Here is an 18,332-nt window from a genome sequence, read left to right on the forward strand (position 1 = left end):
GAGTGCCCCCTACAAAAAAGTACAAACGGCATCTAAAATGAATGGGAGGGATAGGGCTGAGGGCGGAGACACAGCTACATAGCTAAAATCATACTTTATTTTTCGCTTCTTTTTTTAGGTTCTGGACAATGCTATGTTCAAATACAAATAAGCGTCTTTAATCAGTAAGACCAGTTGAGACTCAACCTGATAATTTTTTGTTTGGCTGATAGCTGTCAGGCTGAACAAAGCTGAGAGGCCTATTTGTTGAATAGGATGCAATAAAAACCAACATTTCAACACAGTGACGTCACTGGTAGAATAAAAAAATAAACCTTCATTTTCCAAAACTACAAGTCATATGTCAGTTGCAGTTGGTGCATCTCAATATAGTATGGGCACAGTCTTTATAAAAATTAGCAAATGCAGAAAGATAGTTCCCTAAAACTGCGAATGGTTGCGATTTTGTTAAATTCACCATTTTACCCTCATTCATTTCACACTCACTGTTTCCTAAGCGGGCGGCACATTGACGCAGTGGTTAGCGTGGTTGCCTCACAGCAAGAAGGTCCTGGGCTCAAGCCCCGGAGTAGTCCAACTTTGGGGGGCTCGTCCCGGGTGGTCCTCTGTGTGGAGTTTCCATGTTCTCCCTGTGTCTGCGTGGGTTTCCTCCGGGTGCTTCGGTTTCTTCCCACAGTCCAAAGACATGTATAGGTCAGGTGAATCGGCCGTACTAAATTGCCCCTAGGTATGAATGTGTGTGTGTGTGTGTGTGTGTGTGTGTGTGTGTGTGTGTGTGTGTGTGTGTGTGTGTGTGTGTGTGTGTGTCGGCCCTGTGGGATGGCCTGGCGGCCTGTCCAGGGTGTCTCCCTGCCTGCCGCCCAATGACTGCTGGGATAGGCTCCAGCATCCCTGTGACCTTTAAAGCAGGATAAGCGGTTCGGATAATGGATGGATGGATGGATCTTTCTTAAGCGCAACTAGTGGCCATTGTCAGTGGCGTACCTTTCGTGCAGACCGAAAGCTGTGGTAGGCAACTCTGGAATAGTGAGCAATTTTGACAGAAGACCCTCAAAAATGCCACTCCCCACCTCACTGTGTTTCTTCTGGTCCTGAAACGCCTTGATGTTAGCATAGCAGAATAAACACAGCTGCAGCTAAAAACATTAATAATGGATCTGTTGGATGCAGGTGTGTCCAAGAAACAGCACTGACAATACTACTGACAGTTCTTGGTTCTGTCTGTCATTACTGATGGATGTGCTGCTACACCTGAGTCAAGCAGAGCCATTATTAATGTTGTTATCTGCAGCTATGTTTACCCTGCTATGCTAACATCACAGAGTGACCAAGATCAGCCAGCTATGTTTTTAACCTTTACATGGTTTTTAACCTGTAGATGTCAGCAAACTCATTAAAGCGGTCTGGGGTTAACTCTTTACGTAGCTCTGGTTTCAGACCTGGAACAACAGGTAAATGTCATCAACTACCAGGCAGAATAGAAAACCAACAGCACTGCCGATCCCCGAGACTCAGATTGAAGACCACTGTTGTAGGCCGATGAACAGTTTGAGTCACATTCTAAGTTTTTTTCTAGACCAGGCTGTAGTTTGGTTATTTTGATATCTTTCCATGTATTTCTCAGTAATTTTGTTAAAATCTACACACAAAGGAAAGGGGGGGGTCTGCATTTATCAACGCACTTTAGACACAGCACAGCTGCGTGCAAGACTGTAACATCAACCAAACACACTCACACACACTGACAATAGCAGGACAGTTAAGGTTCAGGAGAGCACATTTGTCTGTCTCTCAATGTTGTCATGTTGCACATTGTTCATGTCAGGTGTTGCATATATCAGAGCGGTGTGTATGCCCGGTGTGAGTGGCTGTGACTGCATGATATTACATTTGGTACTGTAAGGAGTCTCATGGCTCGGATGAGGTTTCCAGCCCTAGCCCTTAGCCCTGTTATTGTCATGGTTACAGGCTGGCCTTCGCACGCTTCATGATATTGGGCCCGAAATTCGCCGAGCAATATCATGTGATCTGCAGGATGACGAACTAGTAGACTTTATTCCAGAGGAGGACGAGGAAATTTATAGGGTAACGGATTTAATTTTACCTGCCTCACAGGGGTAAATGTCTTTGGTCTAGAGCTAATGATCATGACTGTATAATTATCCTCTGCCTGAGATTACTCAGTCACACCTTTCCAGAGTAATGCAAACATAAAGAGCACCATCCATCTACTTGACATCCCGGTCTTAATGGGGGAAATATGGAGAAACAGTGCCGCTTTCAGGCTGCAGTAAATGTATTGGTTTCAAATGAATAAAAATGAATGGATTTTTTTTTTTGATTCATTTTGTTTTTCCACCATTTTGAGTTCAGACAAACTACAAAGCATTCATTTTGCTCATATGTGCCATTAGTCATGAAACCAGCTTCTAAACCCATTGTTTTCCCATGCGGTTTCTGAAAACAAAATCAGCCTTCAGACTTAACATCAATAGCATGTGCTGTCCATGATAGCAAATGAAGAAGGCCTTGACGTTTTGACCTTGAGCGTTCTTTTACAGCGTAACGGCGGGCTGTTCGGCAACCACATCTTGAACGGGGGCCACCGGCGCTCCAACGGCCACCAGACCAATGCCACGCAGCGGCCTCTTCAGGTGCAGCCACCCCCGCACTATGCCCACATGGAGCAGCCGGTGGGGCGCCTGTGTCGAGCCAACGCAATGTCCAACCCCAACGCCCGCCACCACCACCACCATCACCATCGCCACCACAACTCCTATGGCAAGTCGCCAAAGTCCACCAACATCAACCTCAATAACGCCAACGTATCCAGCCTGCCCAATGGGGGACACCATCGCTACTATGAGCATGCACCTCCCAACGGCTACCCCGGACACCGCAGCTCCTACTATGACTATGACAAGCCCCGGACCCCCCAGGGGCAGAGGTAACCACACTCTGACCATCAGCTATCTCATCTCTGCTGAAGTTTTTGCAAGTGTGATTTGCATTTGTGAACAAGAGCGTGCAGGTGTAGGTTTTCATGGCCATGCATTCAGGTATCTCGTGGTGTATGAGTGACTGAACCCTTCAGTGTGCATACAAACCTCGAAGTGTGCTGTTCTCACAGGACCTGTAGACATGACTATCATTCATAGGTGGTTTTCTGCACAGGCAGGAACTAGTTTCTCCTGATCAGACCTCACAGACCTGCAGTATTAACCCTTCAGTCCCTAATGGACAGAAAGACACTTTATTTCATAAGTCTTATAATACCCAGTTGCATGCATGTCTTCCCATACCATTTGTTCTTTATTACGTCCCAGTATTGGACCTCTACTTGTTCTGTTACTAATAAGTTTGGGGGACAATTTCATTTCTGTCACGTCATGACAGGGAAAGTAAGTGTGTTTCCTTTCATCTGAGGTGGGAATGGTGTTGTTAGCCAACAACTGGATCTACATTTTCCCTCATACTCTTTCCTCCTCATGCTTATATGTGAGAATGCTGTATATGTTTCATATACTGTATGATACATACGTCACTGCTCCCCTACATCTTTCTCTTTGCTCTCTCCTCCCTCTCTCCCGCCTAACCAAAATGCTTTCCCTCAACAATCCAACTGCTGTCTTGGACAGAAGGCGCTACTATGAGACCTATGTTAGGTATGTTATCTCAATAGGTATGGCTCCAGCAGTATGTCTCCACGGCAGAAGGCGGACTGTTTTTTTTTTGTTTTTTTTTACTTACACATTTATTCTATTCAGTTTGACTTGGTTTTGAATCGGTGAATGATTGCATCCCTGCACAGTAAATGCCACATACAAAATGCTGACCAGTCCTGTGCTGGCATATTCCCTCCTGCTGACCTCGATTTTCACACTGTTGTGTCATTGATTTAAAGTGAGGGGAATGTTACATGTGAGTGGCCAGCATGCTACTTCGAACCGTTGTGCTTTATGCATGTGTCGACAAATGATAGCGCCACAAAAAGAAGTGCTTGCTTTGAAAGACAACGCGGATCCAATGAAACGGATGACCGTATTTTATGAAATCCTGTTTTGAAGGAAGCCCCCGTTTTTATTTTTTATTTTTCTATACCCCGGCGGCACGGTGGCGCAGTGGTTAGCGCGGTCTCCTCACAGCAAGAATGTCCTGGGTTCAAGTCCCGGGGTAGTCCAACCTTGGGGGTCGTCCTGGGTCGTCCTCTGTGTGGAGTTTGCATGTTCTCCCCGTGTCTGCGTGGGTTTCCTCCGGGTGCTCCGGTTTCCTCCCACAGTCCAAAGACATGTAGGTCAGGTGAATCGGCCGTACTAAATTGTCCCTAGGTGTGTGTGTGTGTGTGTGTGTGTGTGTGTGTGTGTGTGTGTGTGTGTGTGTGTGGCCTGTCCAAGGTGTCTCCCCGCCTGCCGCCCAATGACTGCTGGAATAGGCTCCAGCATCCCCACGACCCTGAGAGCAGGATAAGCGGTTCAGATGATGGATGGATGGATGGATGGATAGTGTATATCCCTTACACCTACCAGTCCACAGTTCCTGACAACCAAGGGGTTGTTGTTGATGCTGATTTGACTGAAGTTATCAAAACAAATGGCTTTCACAGATTTCCTCTTTGAGCTGTTTCCAAATGAAACACTGAATGATGCTTTTCAGAATGCAAAGCTTGAATCTTCTGCCTGTTGCCTTGGTTACACAGTGGAGATTCAGTAAATGAAGGTGTTCGGTTGCATCGCTGCTCCCCAGAGGCTTGCGTCTGCATGGCGGTGCATGGCCCTGTTCCGATGATCCCCTGCGGAGGCACAACCTGCATTCTCTCACCCCTGTGCCCCCACCTTCCACCAGGTCCCGTGGAGGGGATGGCCATCACCCCACCATCCGCAGGGAGGAGGATTTTGATGAGGACCGCTACTCTGGAGAATACTACAGCGGGGAGGAGTTTTATGAAGATGACAGCATGCTGTCCGGGGACAGGTACTGCTCGATTACATTGCCTTGTTCCATACACTCTCCCAAATACTCTGAGGACAAAGAAAGGTTTGGTTAGCTTGCTCTTGTTGTGATCGTTGCCTCCCAGGAAGTTTTATAGGCACTATGTCAACAGGTATCAGAACAGTGACACAGAGTACGAGACCCCCAAAGGTTACCATCACCCCGACAGTTACTATGATGATGACGAGCAGCCTCTCTACCGTGATTCACGGAGATCACCGAAGAGGCGGCTGCTTCCTGCCACACCTCAAGGTATTTCCATGTCACTGACGTTTGCCATAAAGGAACCGTAGGGTTTGACTTTCCAGAATGTAACCTAGATTCATGACCTTACATTCAAACCTTAGCTTTTAAGGTGGACTGGGGATTCTTTTTCTCGTCAAATGGTCTTAAGAAGCTTCCCCCATGCTTGCCTTTTTTCAAATGCATCTTACTTTCTGCAGATGGGGATTTATTTACTGTGAAATGTGCACATGCAAAATTGCAATACAAAAAGAAAATCTTGTGATGGATTGCGTAACTACTGTAAAAAAAACAACACTGTTTCTGATGCTTGAAGTGAATATTTGTGTAAGCTAGAAGCAGGCGGAGTTGATTAGCCAGGGAGCAGTGATGCTACAGACAGTGAAACCACTTGTAGGCCTTCACATACTGTTTATCACAGCACGGATTGACAGGTCTGGCACAGTGTTGGCGAAGAGGTCGTCAGCCCTCATTTTAGTGTTAAACACGGTCAAGTTCACGCACACCTCTATGAATAAAGATCCAGACCACTTCATTCTATATAACCAGGGTCACCGACTCCCATATTTGCACTGGATAATCGTTTGTTAGGTTTGCAATGCAGCCTGTTTTGAGGGTCTTGGAGCAACCCAGATGTTGTAGCCCACAGACAGCACATTCCTTAAAAAAACAAAAACAAAACAGTGAACCAGCATGATGGCATAATGCGTCTGTCACTACAGGTGAATCCCTGTGTCTTGTGCTGCCAAAATAAAACGAAAAAGCTTTGCCGTCCTGTTCAGCTCATTCATTTTGGTACATCTTTTACTGTTGCTGCATTCAGTACAGTGTAGGTGTACTTGGTAAACTAATTCTTTGCCAGCAGTGCTATCAAGGTAGCCAATGTGCTATTCTCAACCAATAATATACACCCTCACCGTTTTCCACACAGCCGATTTGTACTCAATTCAGTTGTCCCAAGGAAGTGGCCGGTCTTGTTTATATCTATGTTTGTTTATGGTCCCCATGCATGCAAAGTTCCCCGTATGAGGTTTTTCACTCCTTGGCACTTGTCCAGGTCACCGGAGGCCATCCTTCAACTTTGAGTGTCTGCGCAGGCAGAGCAGCCAGGACGAGCTTCCACATCAGCGCACGGCTCTACCGCTGCACCTCATGCAGCATCAGGTAACTCGTTCACATTGGCATATTCAACCACTGATGCCAGCGCTTTGTGTCACATTTTGAACCCCGTCCAATGTAAATACCAGTAAACCCGGAAGAAAATGTTGGCTGTCGAAACATGGGGAAGATGGGGAAAAAAATGGAGTACAACAGAAACAGTTGCTTTGCTCAGTTGCTCATAGAGTTTGTCCCTGCCACTACAATTCTAAACCGCCGCAGCCGCATCGCAGGCGGCTGCGTGTGTAACGGCTTTATTTAGGACTGACTGACTCCTACTCTGTCAGGTTATGGCTGTAGCAGGCCTGGACTCCAGCAGAGCCCACCGCCTCTCCCCAACCCGCTCCACCCGCTCCTGGGCAACACCACCTGCTACACCAGCCAGTAAAGAGCAGTCACCGTACTACACCCCTCTGATCCGCGTGGACCACCCGCACAGGGAGAGCGCTGCTAGCAGCCAGGTATCTGTACGCAAGAGCTCCTGGTACACAGATGATCCTGAGTACTCACAGAGGACCTACTCGCCAGTCCACCTGCAGGTACCCCCGGAGTACTGCAACCAGTACCACCAGAAGCGAGGTAGTGCCACCAGCTTAGTGGAAGCGGTGAGTCTGAGGGTGGGCAGAGAGAGAGGTCACAGATGATCTTGGCTAGATGATCAGATCCCTACATGCAGAATTTCTTAGTTGTAAGTAGTAATCAAATAGGCGTTAATCATTTTCTGGAGCTTAAGGGAAGTTTAGCAGATAATAGTATCACTTTAGATTTGTTGCACTGATTTGCCAGAGTGTGCTCACACAACTCCTATGATCATATCTTTTTCTTTTTTCTCTTGTTATTGTTGAGCAGGTTTTGATATCGGAAGGGCTTGGGAGATATGCCAAGGACCCCAAATTTGTCGCTGCCACAAAGCATGAGATAGCAGATGCCTGTGAGATGACAATAGATGAGATGGAGAGTGCAGCCAGCCATCTACTGAACGGCGGGGTGGCCCCGGGCATCAATGGGGTCAACGTGTTTCCCATCCTGAGCGCGAGGGACTATGAACTGCAGGACACTGCAGCCAGTTACAGTGACGAGGAGCCCGAGACAGAGCTCAGAGCTTCCTATGAGGAGGACCTGGCGGACGAGATGATATGCATCACCACTTTATAGCAGTGGCTGGAGAACTCAGCAAACTAGAACCTTTTTTTTGACCACCGTTGGAGAAAAAAAAAATTTAAAAGAAAAAATGCATCTATTGGCTCTGACCAAAAGAAGTGCCTTTTACATTGAAGAGAAAAGGCACCTAGAAGAGAGACAAAAATAGTCCCGTCCACTTTCCAACTCTCCACATGCCAGCATAGGAGGTTAAGGCGCAGAGCCAGAGACCATTCCTGCTGCGTACTGGGGACTGTCCATACTCTACTGTCAAAGGCCATGACCTGGAGGCCACACACAGGTTCCACCTGCGGCCGATAAAAGCCGAGGGTATCGCTGTCAGTAGAGTTGATGGACCCATCGGCAAAAAGTGCGAGATACTGGAGAGCGGGTCTCTTAGGGTGATGACAATCAGATGTAAGATGTCATTACCTCAGTCACTTTATTAAGGTTTGGCATATCATGCAAGTTTTCAATGCAAGCGTAGAAAGGGTAGAAAGGCATATCTCTTCCCTTAGTCATTAGAATAACTTGATCCCTTTGTTGTTAGATCAGACCATCTAAAAGGCTACTATAGATGAGTCGAAACGAGAAGAGCACCAGTAGAGTTGTACCATATTATGCAGGAAATATCTGTCCTACTTATAGCATCATTCAACTTGAGATACACTTTTAAAGAGACAAAAAGCATTTGTGATAAATGCACTAGCAGGCAGGTTATTTTACATTTTCAAGTAGCCTGATTAATATTTCATAGTTGGTATGCTGTAAATTAATTGTATCATATAACAAAAAGAAATCTTTGTAAAGAGATACTCTATATTTTGTAATTATGTACCATTTAAAAGATCAGCAATATGGACCCTTGTGACTCCTCTTATGCTACGAAAGCAGAAGTGTTATTTTATTAGGTACAATATTCTGAAATGTATTTGCCTTTCATTTATTTTTTTTGTTGCTGATATGCACCCGTTAGTTTGCCTGTGAAAACAGCATTTTAAAGAAGTAATGCTACACACACACACGACTGCACAAAATATGCAAATGTCCTTGTTTCATGAGCATCGGCGTAAACGTGTTATTTCACCATACCGACACTAGTTGCATAAAGTCGAGCCCCTTTATGAAGGAGCGTTTGTGAAAGGTACGTGACCTGGGCCCACGTGCGGAGCTTTTATGCAGGAGTCAGGACCGCGTTGTTTGCATATTTTGTGCAGGGCATGCACAAATAAGAGGAAATGCGTAGTGCATTACTGTAACAAAGCTGCTTTTATTAGTTGGTCTCAAAGTAAAACCCTAGGTTTTATCAGCCCCCTTCTGAAATGCCTTTTGCCGCTGAAAAGAAAGAGAAACGATAGATGCTATTTACAGGGACGGATCGATATCTCATTGCTCGTGCCGGGATCCCCCCTCCCCTGGACACGCTCTCGTGTCGGCGGTGGTTCGGCTCCATTAAAAACCTTTGTACTGAATCTTCCTAATCACAGCTTGGCCTTCGTGTTGCTAATGAGGGCTCGCAGAAGAAGCACGCGCACACGTCCGCGGGCCGTCCGGGCTCGGGCGATGTTTGTGCGTTCGTGGCAAAAAAAAAAAAGACAGCGGGTAACGCTCGCAAGCACGTGTGTCCCAGCTGGAGAGAGGCGAAGCAATATTAACCCCCCCCCCACTCCTCACCCCACCTCCCACCCCCCTAATCTCTCTCAGCCTGTTTTACTCCTGCGTACACTTTACCTCCGCGAGTATCGGGGACAACATATCAGCGTCCAAACGTGTCTGTTTCGTCGAAGCGTCACTCGACCCACCTTTAAATTTCCTAGTGAGAACCTTACAGAGTGAATCCGCCCCTTAAAACCGGTCAATTCGTTCTTCCGCTTACTTTTCCTCCTTCGGTATATTTGAATCAAGGGTGTTGGAACGGTGAACGAATCATGGGGCCCGCGATAAGGGGGAACACAAGGTGACAACTTTTTTTGTTGTTGTTAAAGACCGTCACATGCTCATCTACCACGATAACGATGCTGGACAGGCGTGTGGGAGAAGGCTTTTTCAGGCAATACCGTGGGGAGAGTGAATTAGCACAGATGATGATGACGACATGAGTGTTTTTGATTCGTAGTCGAGCGCGTGCCGTACTCCAATTCAACCGAATACTGTCACGAAAAAAATGTAGGTTTTCCACTTTGTGTGCACATTGAAAGGGCTCTTTGACTTGTTTCTGAGTAAAAAACAAAAAACAACAAAAAACAAAAACAAAACGTGTTCTTGTCCTTTTGTTGATGACTGTCATATAAAAGGAACAATGCACCCAACATGCACATTGTACTATTCGTAGCAATTACAGTACTGACGAACTGCAGATATGCATTATTTTGTAAAAAAAAAAAAAAAAAAAGACAAAAAAAAGAAAAAAAAAAATTTCATTAGTTGTGTTAAACTAAAGATAAAAACAACTTACTTTTACCTCATGTCAGGGATTCCTGAAATAGAAAAAGAAAAAGAAAGGTTTTGGTTCAGTCTATATACCAATGGTATTTAAATATTAGCACATAGCTGTTTGTCTTTGCACAAGTAATTGTATAGTGCTTTTTGTTTCTCCTTTTTCTAAACAAATTTGTGTATTAAGGTGAGACAATTTTGTACTTTTTGTGACTGTGTGTACGGTTTAGTGAACTCTATTCGTCATTTACACCTCACCTTACAATGCTGGGACTGAGAGTATTTTAGAGAAAATCTTTTCAAGGTGCACTGTTCCTCTGTTTGCAGGTAGGAGGGGAAAATCTAAGTACCAGTTTACAGAGAAACACCTGTTGATTTGAACATTTTTATTAGTTTTCATCATATTGTCATGGATTATGATTACTATTACAACTCTTAATGTTCTTGATGATGTATTAAAATAGAAGATAGTGTATAATATGTAAAAAAAAAGTACGGAAAGACCCGTGGTAATGTTCTCTACTTGAAAGTCTTGATATTTGCTCCGTAACGTTTTTATTCAGTAAACATCATTTCAATTAGTAGCAAACGCTTTACTATTAACACCTTCTAGGTTTTGTATCAATACATTTTTTTTTGTATTTTTCCATTTTATTTTGGCCTTGGGACTTTATTTGAATCGATACTGATATTTTATTTTCTAATGATTATTATTGAATAAACTTATGCTGAAATGCAGTTCTTGTATTGTAATCTGCACCGTGTAGAGACAAAGGGGGTGCTCTGCGCTGCATGTACCAGCTGTCACCTGTATGTTAACAAATCACACAATGCAACGAAAAACATCCAGATATGCAAAACACCTTTACACGCTTCCAGCTCTGTTTCAAACACCAGTCAGTGCAATAAAATCTGTCCTGCGGGGGGGGGGGCTCGGGGACACCCGGCTTGTCCATGCAGTTCAGAAAGCAGACGACTGTGTGTCCAGTTTGGTTCATTTCAGGAGGGGAACACTGTTGTTTGCGGACTCAACTGTTGTTTGGGTCTCTGACGTCTCGTCGTCCGTCCCGGACTTCCTCCCACACAGCAGAAAGGGCACCGCGTAGTTACGAAACTAGAGGAAGCAAAACCTGTTAATGCACATGCACACAGATCCAGCAATTCACACTACTACTACTACCACCACTACCACTACTACTGACACTGCCACTACCACCACTACTACTACTACCACCACTACTTCTATTAATACCACCACTACTACTACCACCACCACCACTACTACTACTACTACTACCACTATTACTAATTTCGGCTGTTCCCGTTAGGGGGCGCCACAGTGGATCATCCGTTTCCATTTCTTCCTGTCCTCTGCATCTTCCTCTGTCACACCAGCCACCTGCATGTCCTCCTTCACCACATCCATAAACCTCCTCTTTGGCCTTCCTCTTCTCCTCTTCCCTGGCAGCTCCATATTCAGCATCCTTCTCCCAATATACCCAGCATCTCTCCTCCACACATGTCCAAGCCATCTCAATTTTTCCTCTCTTGCTTTGTCTCCAAACCGTCCAACCTGAGTTGTCCCTCTAATATCCTCCATTCCTAATCCTGTCCCCCTCCCCTCCCAATGAAAATCTTAGCATCTTCAACTCAGCAATTCACACACAGCAAGACAAACATCAACTGATGTGTACTGAGACAAACCACCAGATGGTGCTGGCCTGCATAGAGACCAGCGGGACATTTTACAGCCCCTCCATAGCAAACCTCATCCTTTCGATCACCCTTCACACCTATATAGCTAAACACTGACGTCAGAGAAATTCACTGTGCATAGATGGTGTGTGTATGTGTGTGTGTGTGTGTGTGTGTGTGTGTGTGTGTGTGTGTGTGTGTGTGTGTGTGTGTGTGTGTGTGTGTGTGTGTGTGTGTGTGTGTGTGTGTGTGTGTGTGTGTGTGCAGCCTCTACCTGTTTATTGAAGAAGATGTAGATGATGGGGTTGTAAGCGGTGCTGCTCTTGGCCAGGTATACAGGCACTACCAACCAGGGGATGTATCTGCACATCAGGGTCGTAGGCCACGAGCATGGCGAGGCTAGCATAAGGCAACCAGCTGACCAAAAATGCCAGTACCATGAGAATCACCATGCGAGCTACCTTCAGCTCTGCTTTGGCTGCTGCACCCCCCTCCAGACAGACCAGCTTAGACACCTGCAGTGGAGTTTAACAGATCACATGACGCTGGCGTATCCTGCATGTGTTATGGGGCGCAGATAGAAGGGAGGTAATTTTGGGGGGGGGGGGTTCTCCCCAATTGTATCCGGCCAATTACCCAACTCTTCCTAGCCGTCCCAGTCGTTGCTCCACCCCCTCTGCCGATCCCGGGGGGGGGCTGCAGACTACCACATGCCTCCTCCGCTACATGTGGAGTCACCAGCCGCTTCTTTTCACCTGAAGGTGAGGAGTTTCGCCAGGGGGACGTAGCACGTGGGAGGATCACGCTCTTTCTCCTCAGTTCCCCTCCCGAACAGGCACCCCTGACCGACCAGAAGAGGCGCTGTGCAGCGACAAGGACACATACCCACATCCGGCTTCCCACCCGCAGAGACGTCCAATCGTGTCTGTAGGGACGCCCGACCAAGCCGGAGGCAACGCGGGGATTCGAACCGACGATCCCCGTGTTGGTAGGCAACGGAATAGACCGCCACGCTACCCGGACGCACAGAAGTGAGAAATGTTAATGTGCATCATATGCAAAAAAACATTTTATGCAACATTTCATATACAGCCTTTGGCGAGGCCACCGCATACGTCAAGCTCACCCGGTGTAAGGTCCACATTAACTTGGCATAGGACAGCACGATGATGACAAACGGGACGGTGAAGCACAGGGCCAGGTAGCACAGGATGTAGGAGACGTTTCTCGGGTCTCGGTTGTGCCAGTCGGGCGCACAAGATGTCCCCACGCCCTCGAGTTCGTATCTGCCCCAGCCGAACAGCGGAGGCAGGTTCCACGTAAGGGACCACAGCCAGGACAGAGCCACGCCCCCAGCCGCGTGCTTCCGCCGGAAGGAGATGAGCCCCCAGAGGCTTGCACACGACAAACATCCTCTCCACCGCGATCGCAGCAACCGTGCACAGAGACGCGATGCCTGCACACAGACAGAAGTCAGCGAAGCACGCAGGGTCGAGCACCACGCCAGACTGGACCGGTGGTGGTGGGTGAGATTACTTTCCAGGATACCGGCCTACCGGCGACATGTGCTTTTAGATGGTGGCCACAGAAAAGCAAAACAGGTAACGCTTTAAGCTGCAGACTGTTCATTACACAGAAACAAAGAAGTAATGTGCAAGTGAAACAGCTGAAACTGGATTGTAATTACTGAGTCACGCCCTTAGTAAACCAGGGGCTTTTGTGTATCTCTGGTTTCTTTCCTTGTCATTACAATCAGAGTCAGAATCGTGTTTATTGGCCATGTGGGTTTGCACGTACGTGGAATTGGACTCCGGCTTCGTGGCTCTCTCGGTGTACAATACTACAACACAACAAGCTTCAGACACACACAAGGATCGACTTTATGCAGGCGAAACAAGAGGCGGTAAGGTGCAATGGTGCAGAGAATACGGATGATGAATATGGATAACATTGTAGCGAATTCGGGGGGCAGTCCGGGAACCGTCGCCACAGCCGAGACGCGAACCCGTGTCTCCCACTCAGCAAGCGACAACGTTAACCGCTCGACTAAAGGGCCCGACCCGTTAGTCAAGGACCAACGTGTCTACTTATCCATGCACGTTACACTACCCCCTCCTTCGGGATTCAGCATATCAATTCCCTCACGCCTCTGGGCGCACGCGATTCCGATGACCTCACGGTCTCACCATCCCACTTCTGACACCAGCGAATTCGTGGGGCAGTCTAGGAGACCGTCGCCACAGCCGGGACCCGGGTTCGCGTCCCGGCTGTGGCGACGGTCTCCCAGACGGCCCCCCAGAATTCGCTACAATATGTTGTTAGATATAATCTTCATCAGTGTATGCAATAAATTCACTAATTGCACTGTGCCAAATACAAGCATGTGACTCGTTTGTGATGCGGGAATAAATGGTGGTTATCTGTTAAACTTGAACATACGGTGAATATTGAACGTGGTGCTGAGTAATATAACCGTAGTAAAGGCAGCACTGCGTTCAATACTCATTACGCTCATTACTATTTATCCAGGAGACAACATTACTTCCGATCAAAGGGCCCTCCGTGACGTGGCGCCCTACACGGTATAGAAAACTGCACACTCCTGAGTCCAAATCTTCCCGCTCACCGAACAGAGAGGCGCGCTGGAGACCACAGCGAGCACCCCGCCCGTGAGCGCCGTCCCCAGGTCGGCCACAGCCATGTTCACCAGGGCGCAGTTGAGCGGCTGCCTCAGCTGCTTGTACGTGAGAGACACGGCTATCACTGTGGCGTTGAGCACGATGGCCGGGCCCGTGAAGACGGCCATGACGATGGAGAGAATGATGAAGCCGGTGCGAGACAGCGGAGGGTCCTGACCCGCACCCAAATAATAGGAGGAGGAGGAGGAGGAGGCGTTGGTCAAGGAGGTAGAGAGCTGCATGGGTGCAAAGTTCTTCCCCCAAACCACACGGTCGAGTAGACGTGGCCGGTCCTCCACCACCACCACCCACACCTCCTACTCTGTCAGACAACAAAGAGCAGCACAGCCGAGATAAGATGCCTTGAGGTCAGTGGCGCCTCCAGAAATGTTTCATCGGGGTGGCCAAATGGGGCCACTGAAAATCTTGGGGTGGCACACCAAAACCAAAAGCCATGACTGAATTTCGGGAATTCTATGATGCTGTTGTAGTGTACTGTATAGGCTAGTTGAAAACTCAATATGAGAGTTAAGAAAAATATACATTATTGATTTAAATGAACAGCACCTAATGTAAGATATCAGATAGAAGCATATTATGCATAATCAGAAGCATATTCTGCATATGCGACTCGTGGCTGGGGGGGCCAGCAGGGGGGCCAGGGATGGTATCAGGGTGGCCGTGGCCACCCCTTGGGGGCGCCACTGCTTGAGGTTGTGAGTAAATCCTTCGGATTTGGACTTAAAAAGGAGCTAATTCCAGATCTGAGAAGATCTCACGTTCTGGGTGAGGGTCCTTGATCCCCATGCCCCCCCCCCCTGATTACAAAGATATTTGCGGTAAGCTGAGTTGCCCCCTTGCATAAAGTTAAGCTGTCAAGCAACTCATTTGCATTGGACTTTACGTTAGGTGACCCCCCCCCCATGAATTCTGAATCGGTTGCTAGTTAAGCTAGCTGGGAGATGGAGCTTGTTTTAGCATCCACTTGTCACAACATAGCATAAGTGATGCAAGCACGTGTTCCCTCACTCCCCCTTTCTATCCTTCACTCTCTTTCTCTGTGCCTCTTATGTCCCCCCGCACACACACACAGTAAGGTCAGCTGAAGTTTAATGAGTCAGTATCAGCGTGTGTGAGGAGGTGTCTTTATGACTCTACTGACTCAAATGACCGATTTGCTGCTGCTCCTCTTATCTCGGACGATAACACCACAGACGGTGGGGGAGGCCGCACGGCAGATTTAATCTCTGTCAGCAGATCTGAGTTTACAGATTGTAGATCTGTACACAGTCCCATCATGACTGATAGTAGCCCGTATGCATGCAGACCTGGTCAAAACATAAATCGCGGTTCTAATTTTTTTGCATGGACGGCTTTGCCGAGTCCGTTTCAAGTCTCGCAAGATCCCGGTGTCTGCTAAAGCACAGCCTGGTTCAGCTCACGGGCGAGGCTGAATTTGAACTTTCTGGGGCCATCTTTGGGATGGGTCCGTCCGCAGCACAGGGGAGCTGTCATGATGGGTCCCCTCCGAACCGGTTACCTAACGCCTTCCATAACCACTCCTGCTTGGTCCTCGTCGTTGTGGCGTTCAGTTACAGATACAGTGATGATGTACTCCACGAGAGGAGATGCTCCCCTCAGTGAGGGGGACTGGGTAGTGATGCTGAAATGTTGGGACGGCATCCGGACGGGGAGAGAGACCTGAGTGGGGGGGGGGCTACACGGTGAATTCCTGTGCTGAACTTGTCAGAGGCCTTGTAGAAGGCTTTGTGAACAGCACCATCGTAATGCCAATGCTCACACACACAAGGCCGTGACATGGGGTGAGCCGGGCCGGCTCGGCTTGTGCTGTGCAAACACCTTTTGTTGCATATGGAGCGAATTCGGGGGGCTACACATAGCACAGTTTTGGTTCAAACAGATCAGCAAGAGGTGCCCCCCCCCCCCCAATGTGTTTTGCATGAGTGAGGTTCCTCGAGGTATGGAGCGAGGCTAATCCCCAGGTCTTAGTTAAAGGCTAGGCCGCGGCGAGGTGTCCGGTATATAACCTTGTAAGAGGTTTACGTCTCATCAAGTCAAGACAGATATTACAAGTGTTTGGGGTCGAGAATTCGACTAGAGACACGAGGAGTCCCGAGTCTGATTAAAAAGCTTTTGAGTTATTTTTAAACTCGATCAGTTTCTAATGGCAAATGACTTGGAGGAGGCTCGGTGTGAACAGGGCTCAGACAGCAACCGTTCATAACTGACGTAGCTTCCCATGTGGACATACATCATCATCATCATCATCATCAGTGTGGACATGCCCTACAAACGAGGTCTACTGTAGAATACGTTTAGTGTACATCTTAAAATGAGCACGTGTACATGTATTTACTTTTGCTGTACTTGCAATACTTCGTGTATTTTCCTTGTACTTTGAGGCTTGCTGAATACTTAGTACCTTTGCAAAGAGGCGGAAACAATGACACTGGCGGATGCTTGTACTTTAAATGTAACCTTGACTGGATAAATATTTGTATGTGCTTTATGTACTTACACGCACGTTTATAATTCCCCTAAGTTAAGTATGCTTTAAAAAAAATAAAATCACACGTAAAGAATAAAGATCCAGCAACTCGAACAGCGAGAAAGTAAAAGCAAAAACTACTGCGTATTGAGACCAGCCACCAGATGGCGCTGGCCTGCACAGAGACCAGCGGGGCATTTTACAGCCTCTCCGCAGCAAACCGCCTCACCCTTTCAAATCACCCTCCACACCTTTACACACACAGGAAGTAGGGGACGTTTCTCGGGTCCACAGCGCCACAGCCAGGACAGAGCCACGCCCCCAGCCGCGTGCCGGACACCTTTTTTTTTTTTGTAAAGGTGTCCAAACGCCTTTACTCATGCTGATGTCCAGGCCTTTCCTCTGCCTGAAACCAAACAGCCGTTACATTACAGAAACACAACCCCAGTGCCGTGTGTCTGTAATGTCCCCTCTCCAGGTAATGCCCCGCCTCCCGGGGAGCTGCTGGTTGAGCCCAGGTGATACCCATTCCTCATCAGCTGGGTGCAGAGACACCCAACAGGGCCGGTGGGTCAGTGTTGGTGGCAGCCAGAGTGGGAGACGGCGTGTGTGTGTGTGTGTTGGTGAGAGAGAGTTCATGTCTTTAGTGAAGGGTTACTTGTTTTGCTGCTATTCAACAATAATGGACACTGGAAGAGTTGGTGTGTTTATTTAGTGCCGTCAACCCAGACGATATCGGGCTGAGATACAAAAGGCTATGCCTCGCAGTCAGTGTGTTACGCTGGGCAAACCGCTCGAGAACGAAATAACGCGACACTGCTTACCAGCTACGGCTGGCCAGTAGAGGGCGCTGGGGCGCCGCCCCCTTCAAATATCAAGAGATGAAAATCTATTTAAACGTGTTGAATATAATTTGGCTGTATAAAGCCAACGGTTATGAAATAAAAGTGTTTCAGTCTGTGAGCGCCTGTCAGCAGCTATTAAATATATGGTTGCAAATGGTATTTGGGTGATTTCTGTCTGAATACATATACTTCCTGGGTGAGGGGCGCCGGCCCAACGATACCTTATGTAAGCCCTCAAACTTTTGGCGAGCAGGTGACCTGAGGCTGCTGTCTGATTGGTTTGTTCACGCGTTCCATGGGCCGCACAGACACGCCCACTTTTATTGGCAGCGAAATGGTATTGTTTTAATGTTTTTTTTGGTCTAATGTGATTGGAGAATTCTCGTGGCTGTCAATCATGTTCACACCCACCACGATGTTGTGTCCAGCAAAACTCGGACCACGACTTTGAATCAAACTATGTTTATTGCTGCCACAGTAAACGTCACATACACGTACAGCATAGCATCAACCACGTCCCGTGTTACTGCCGTAAACCGACTGCCGTAAACCGGCTGTAGTAAAACTTAAAGCTGCAGTGTCCTAGACTACAGTCACACTGTTGTGACTGTTACACAACACACGACACCTCGTCTCGAC

At 47.5% G+C, this 18,332-nt stretch overlaps 2 protein-coding genes across 2 annotated transcripts in view; one reads left to right on the top strand and one right to left on the bottom strand.

The window, feature by feature from the left end:
* Nucleotides 1–7,545, top strand: part of cacna1da (calcium channel, voltage-dependent, L type, alpha 1D subunit, a) — an 87,813-nt gene extending 80,268 nt beyond the window's left edge. Inside the window, exons 42-49 of the mRNA XM_056302150.1 lie at nucleotides 1,969–2,085; nucleotides 2,562–2,947; nucleotides 3,639–3,665; nucleotides 4,843–4,971; nucleotides 5,102–5,241; nucleotides 6,290–6,396; nucleotides 6,678–6,995; nucleotides 7,240–7,545. Of these exons, the coding sequence (XP_056158125.1) occupies nucleotides 1,969–2,085; nucleotides 2,562–2,947; nucleotides 3,639–3,665; nucleotides 4,843–4,971; nucleotides 5,102–5,241; nucleotides 6,290–6,396; nucleotides 6,678–6,995; nucleotides 7,240–7,545 (1,530 nt within the window). The remainder of the gene's footprint in view (nucleotides 1–1,968; nucleotides 2,086–2,561; nucleotides 2,948–3,638; nucleotides 3,666–4,842; nucleotides 4,972–5,101; nucleotides 5,242–6,289; nucleotides 6,397–6,677; nucleotides 6,996–7,239) is intronic.
* Nucleotides 7,546–10,960: 3,415 nt separating this feature from the next.
* Nucleotides 10,961–15,854, bottom strand: LOC130130958 (parapinopsin-like). Its single transcript, XM_056300825.1, is given in 7 exon segments — nucleotides 10,961–11,080; nucleotides 11,936–12,005; nucleotides 12,007–12,176; nucleotides 12,788–13,042; nucleotides 13,044–13,169; nucleotides 14,288–14,656; nucleotides 15,765–15,854. Coding segments are annotated over 7 exon segments (1,200 nt in total).
* Between the last annotated feature and the right edge of the window lie 2,478 nt (nucleotides 15,855–18,332).

The sequence above is a fragment of the Lampris incognitus genome, chromosome 2, assembly GCF_029633865.1.
Source record: "Lampris incognitus isolate fLamInc1 chromosome 2, fLamInc1.hap2, whole genome shotgun sequence".
Classification (NCBI taxonomy): domain Eukaryota; kingdom Metazoa; phylum Chordata; class Actinopteri; order Lampriformes; family Lampridae; genus Lampris; species Lampris incognitus.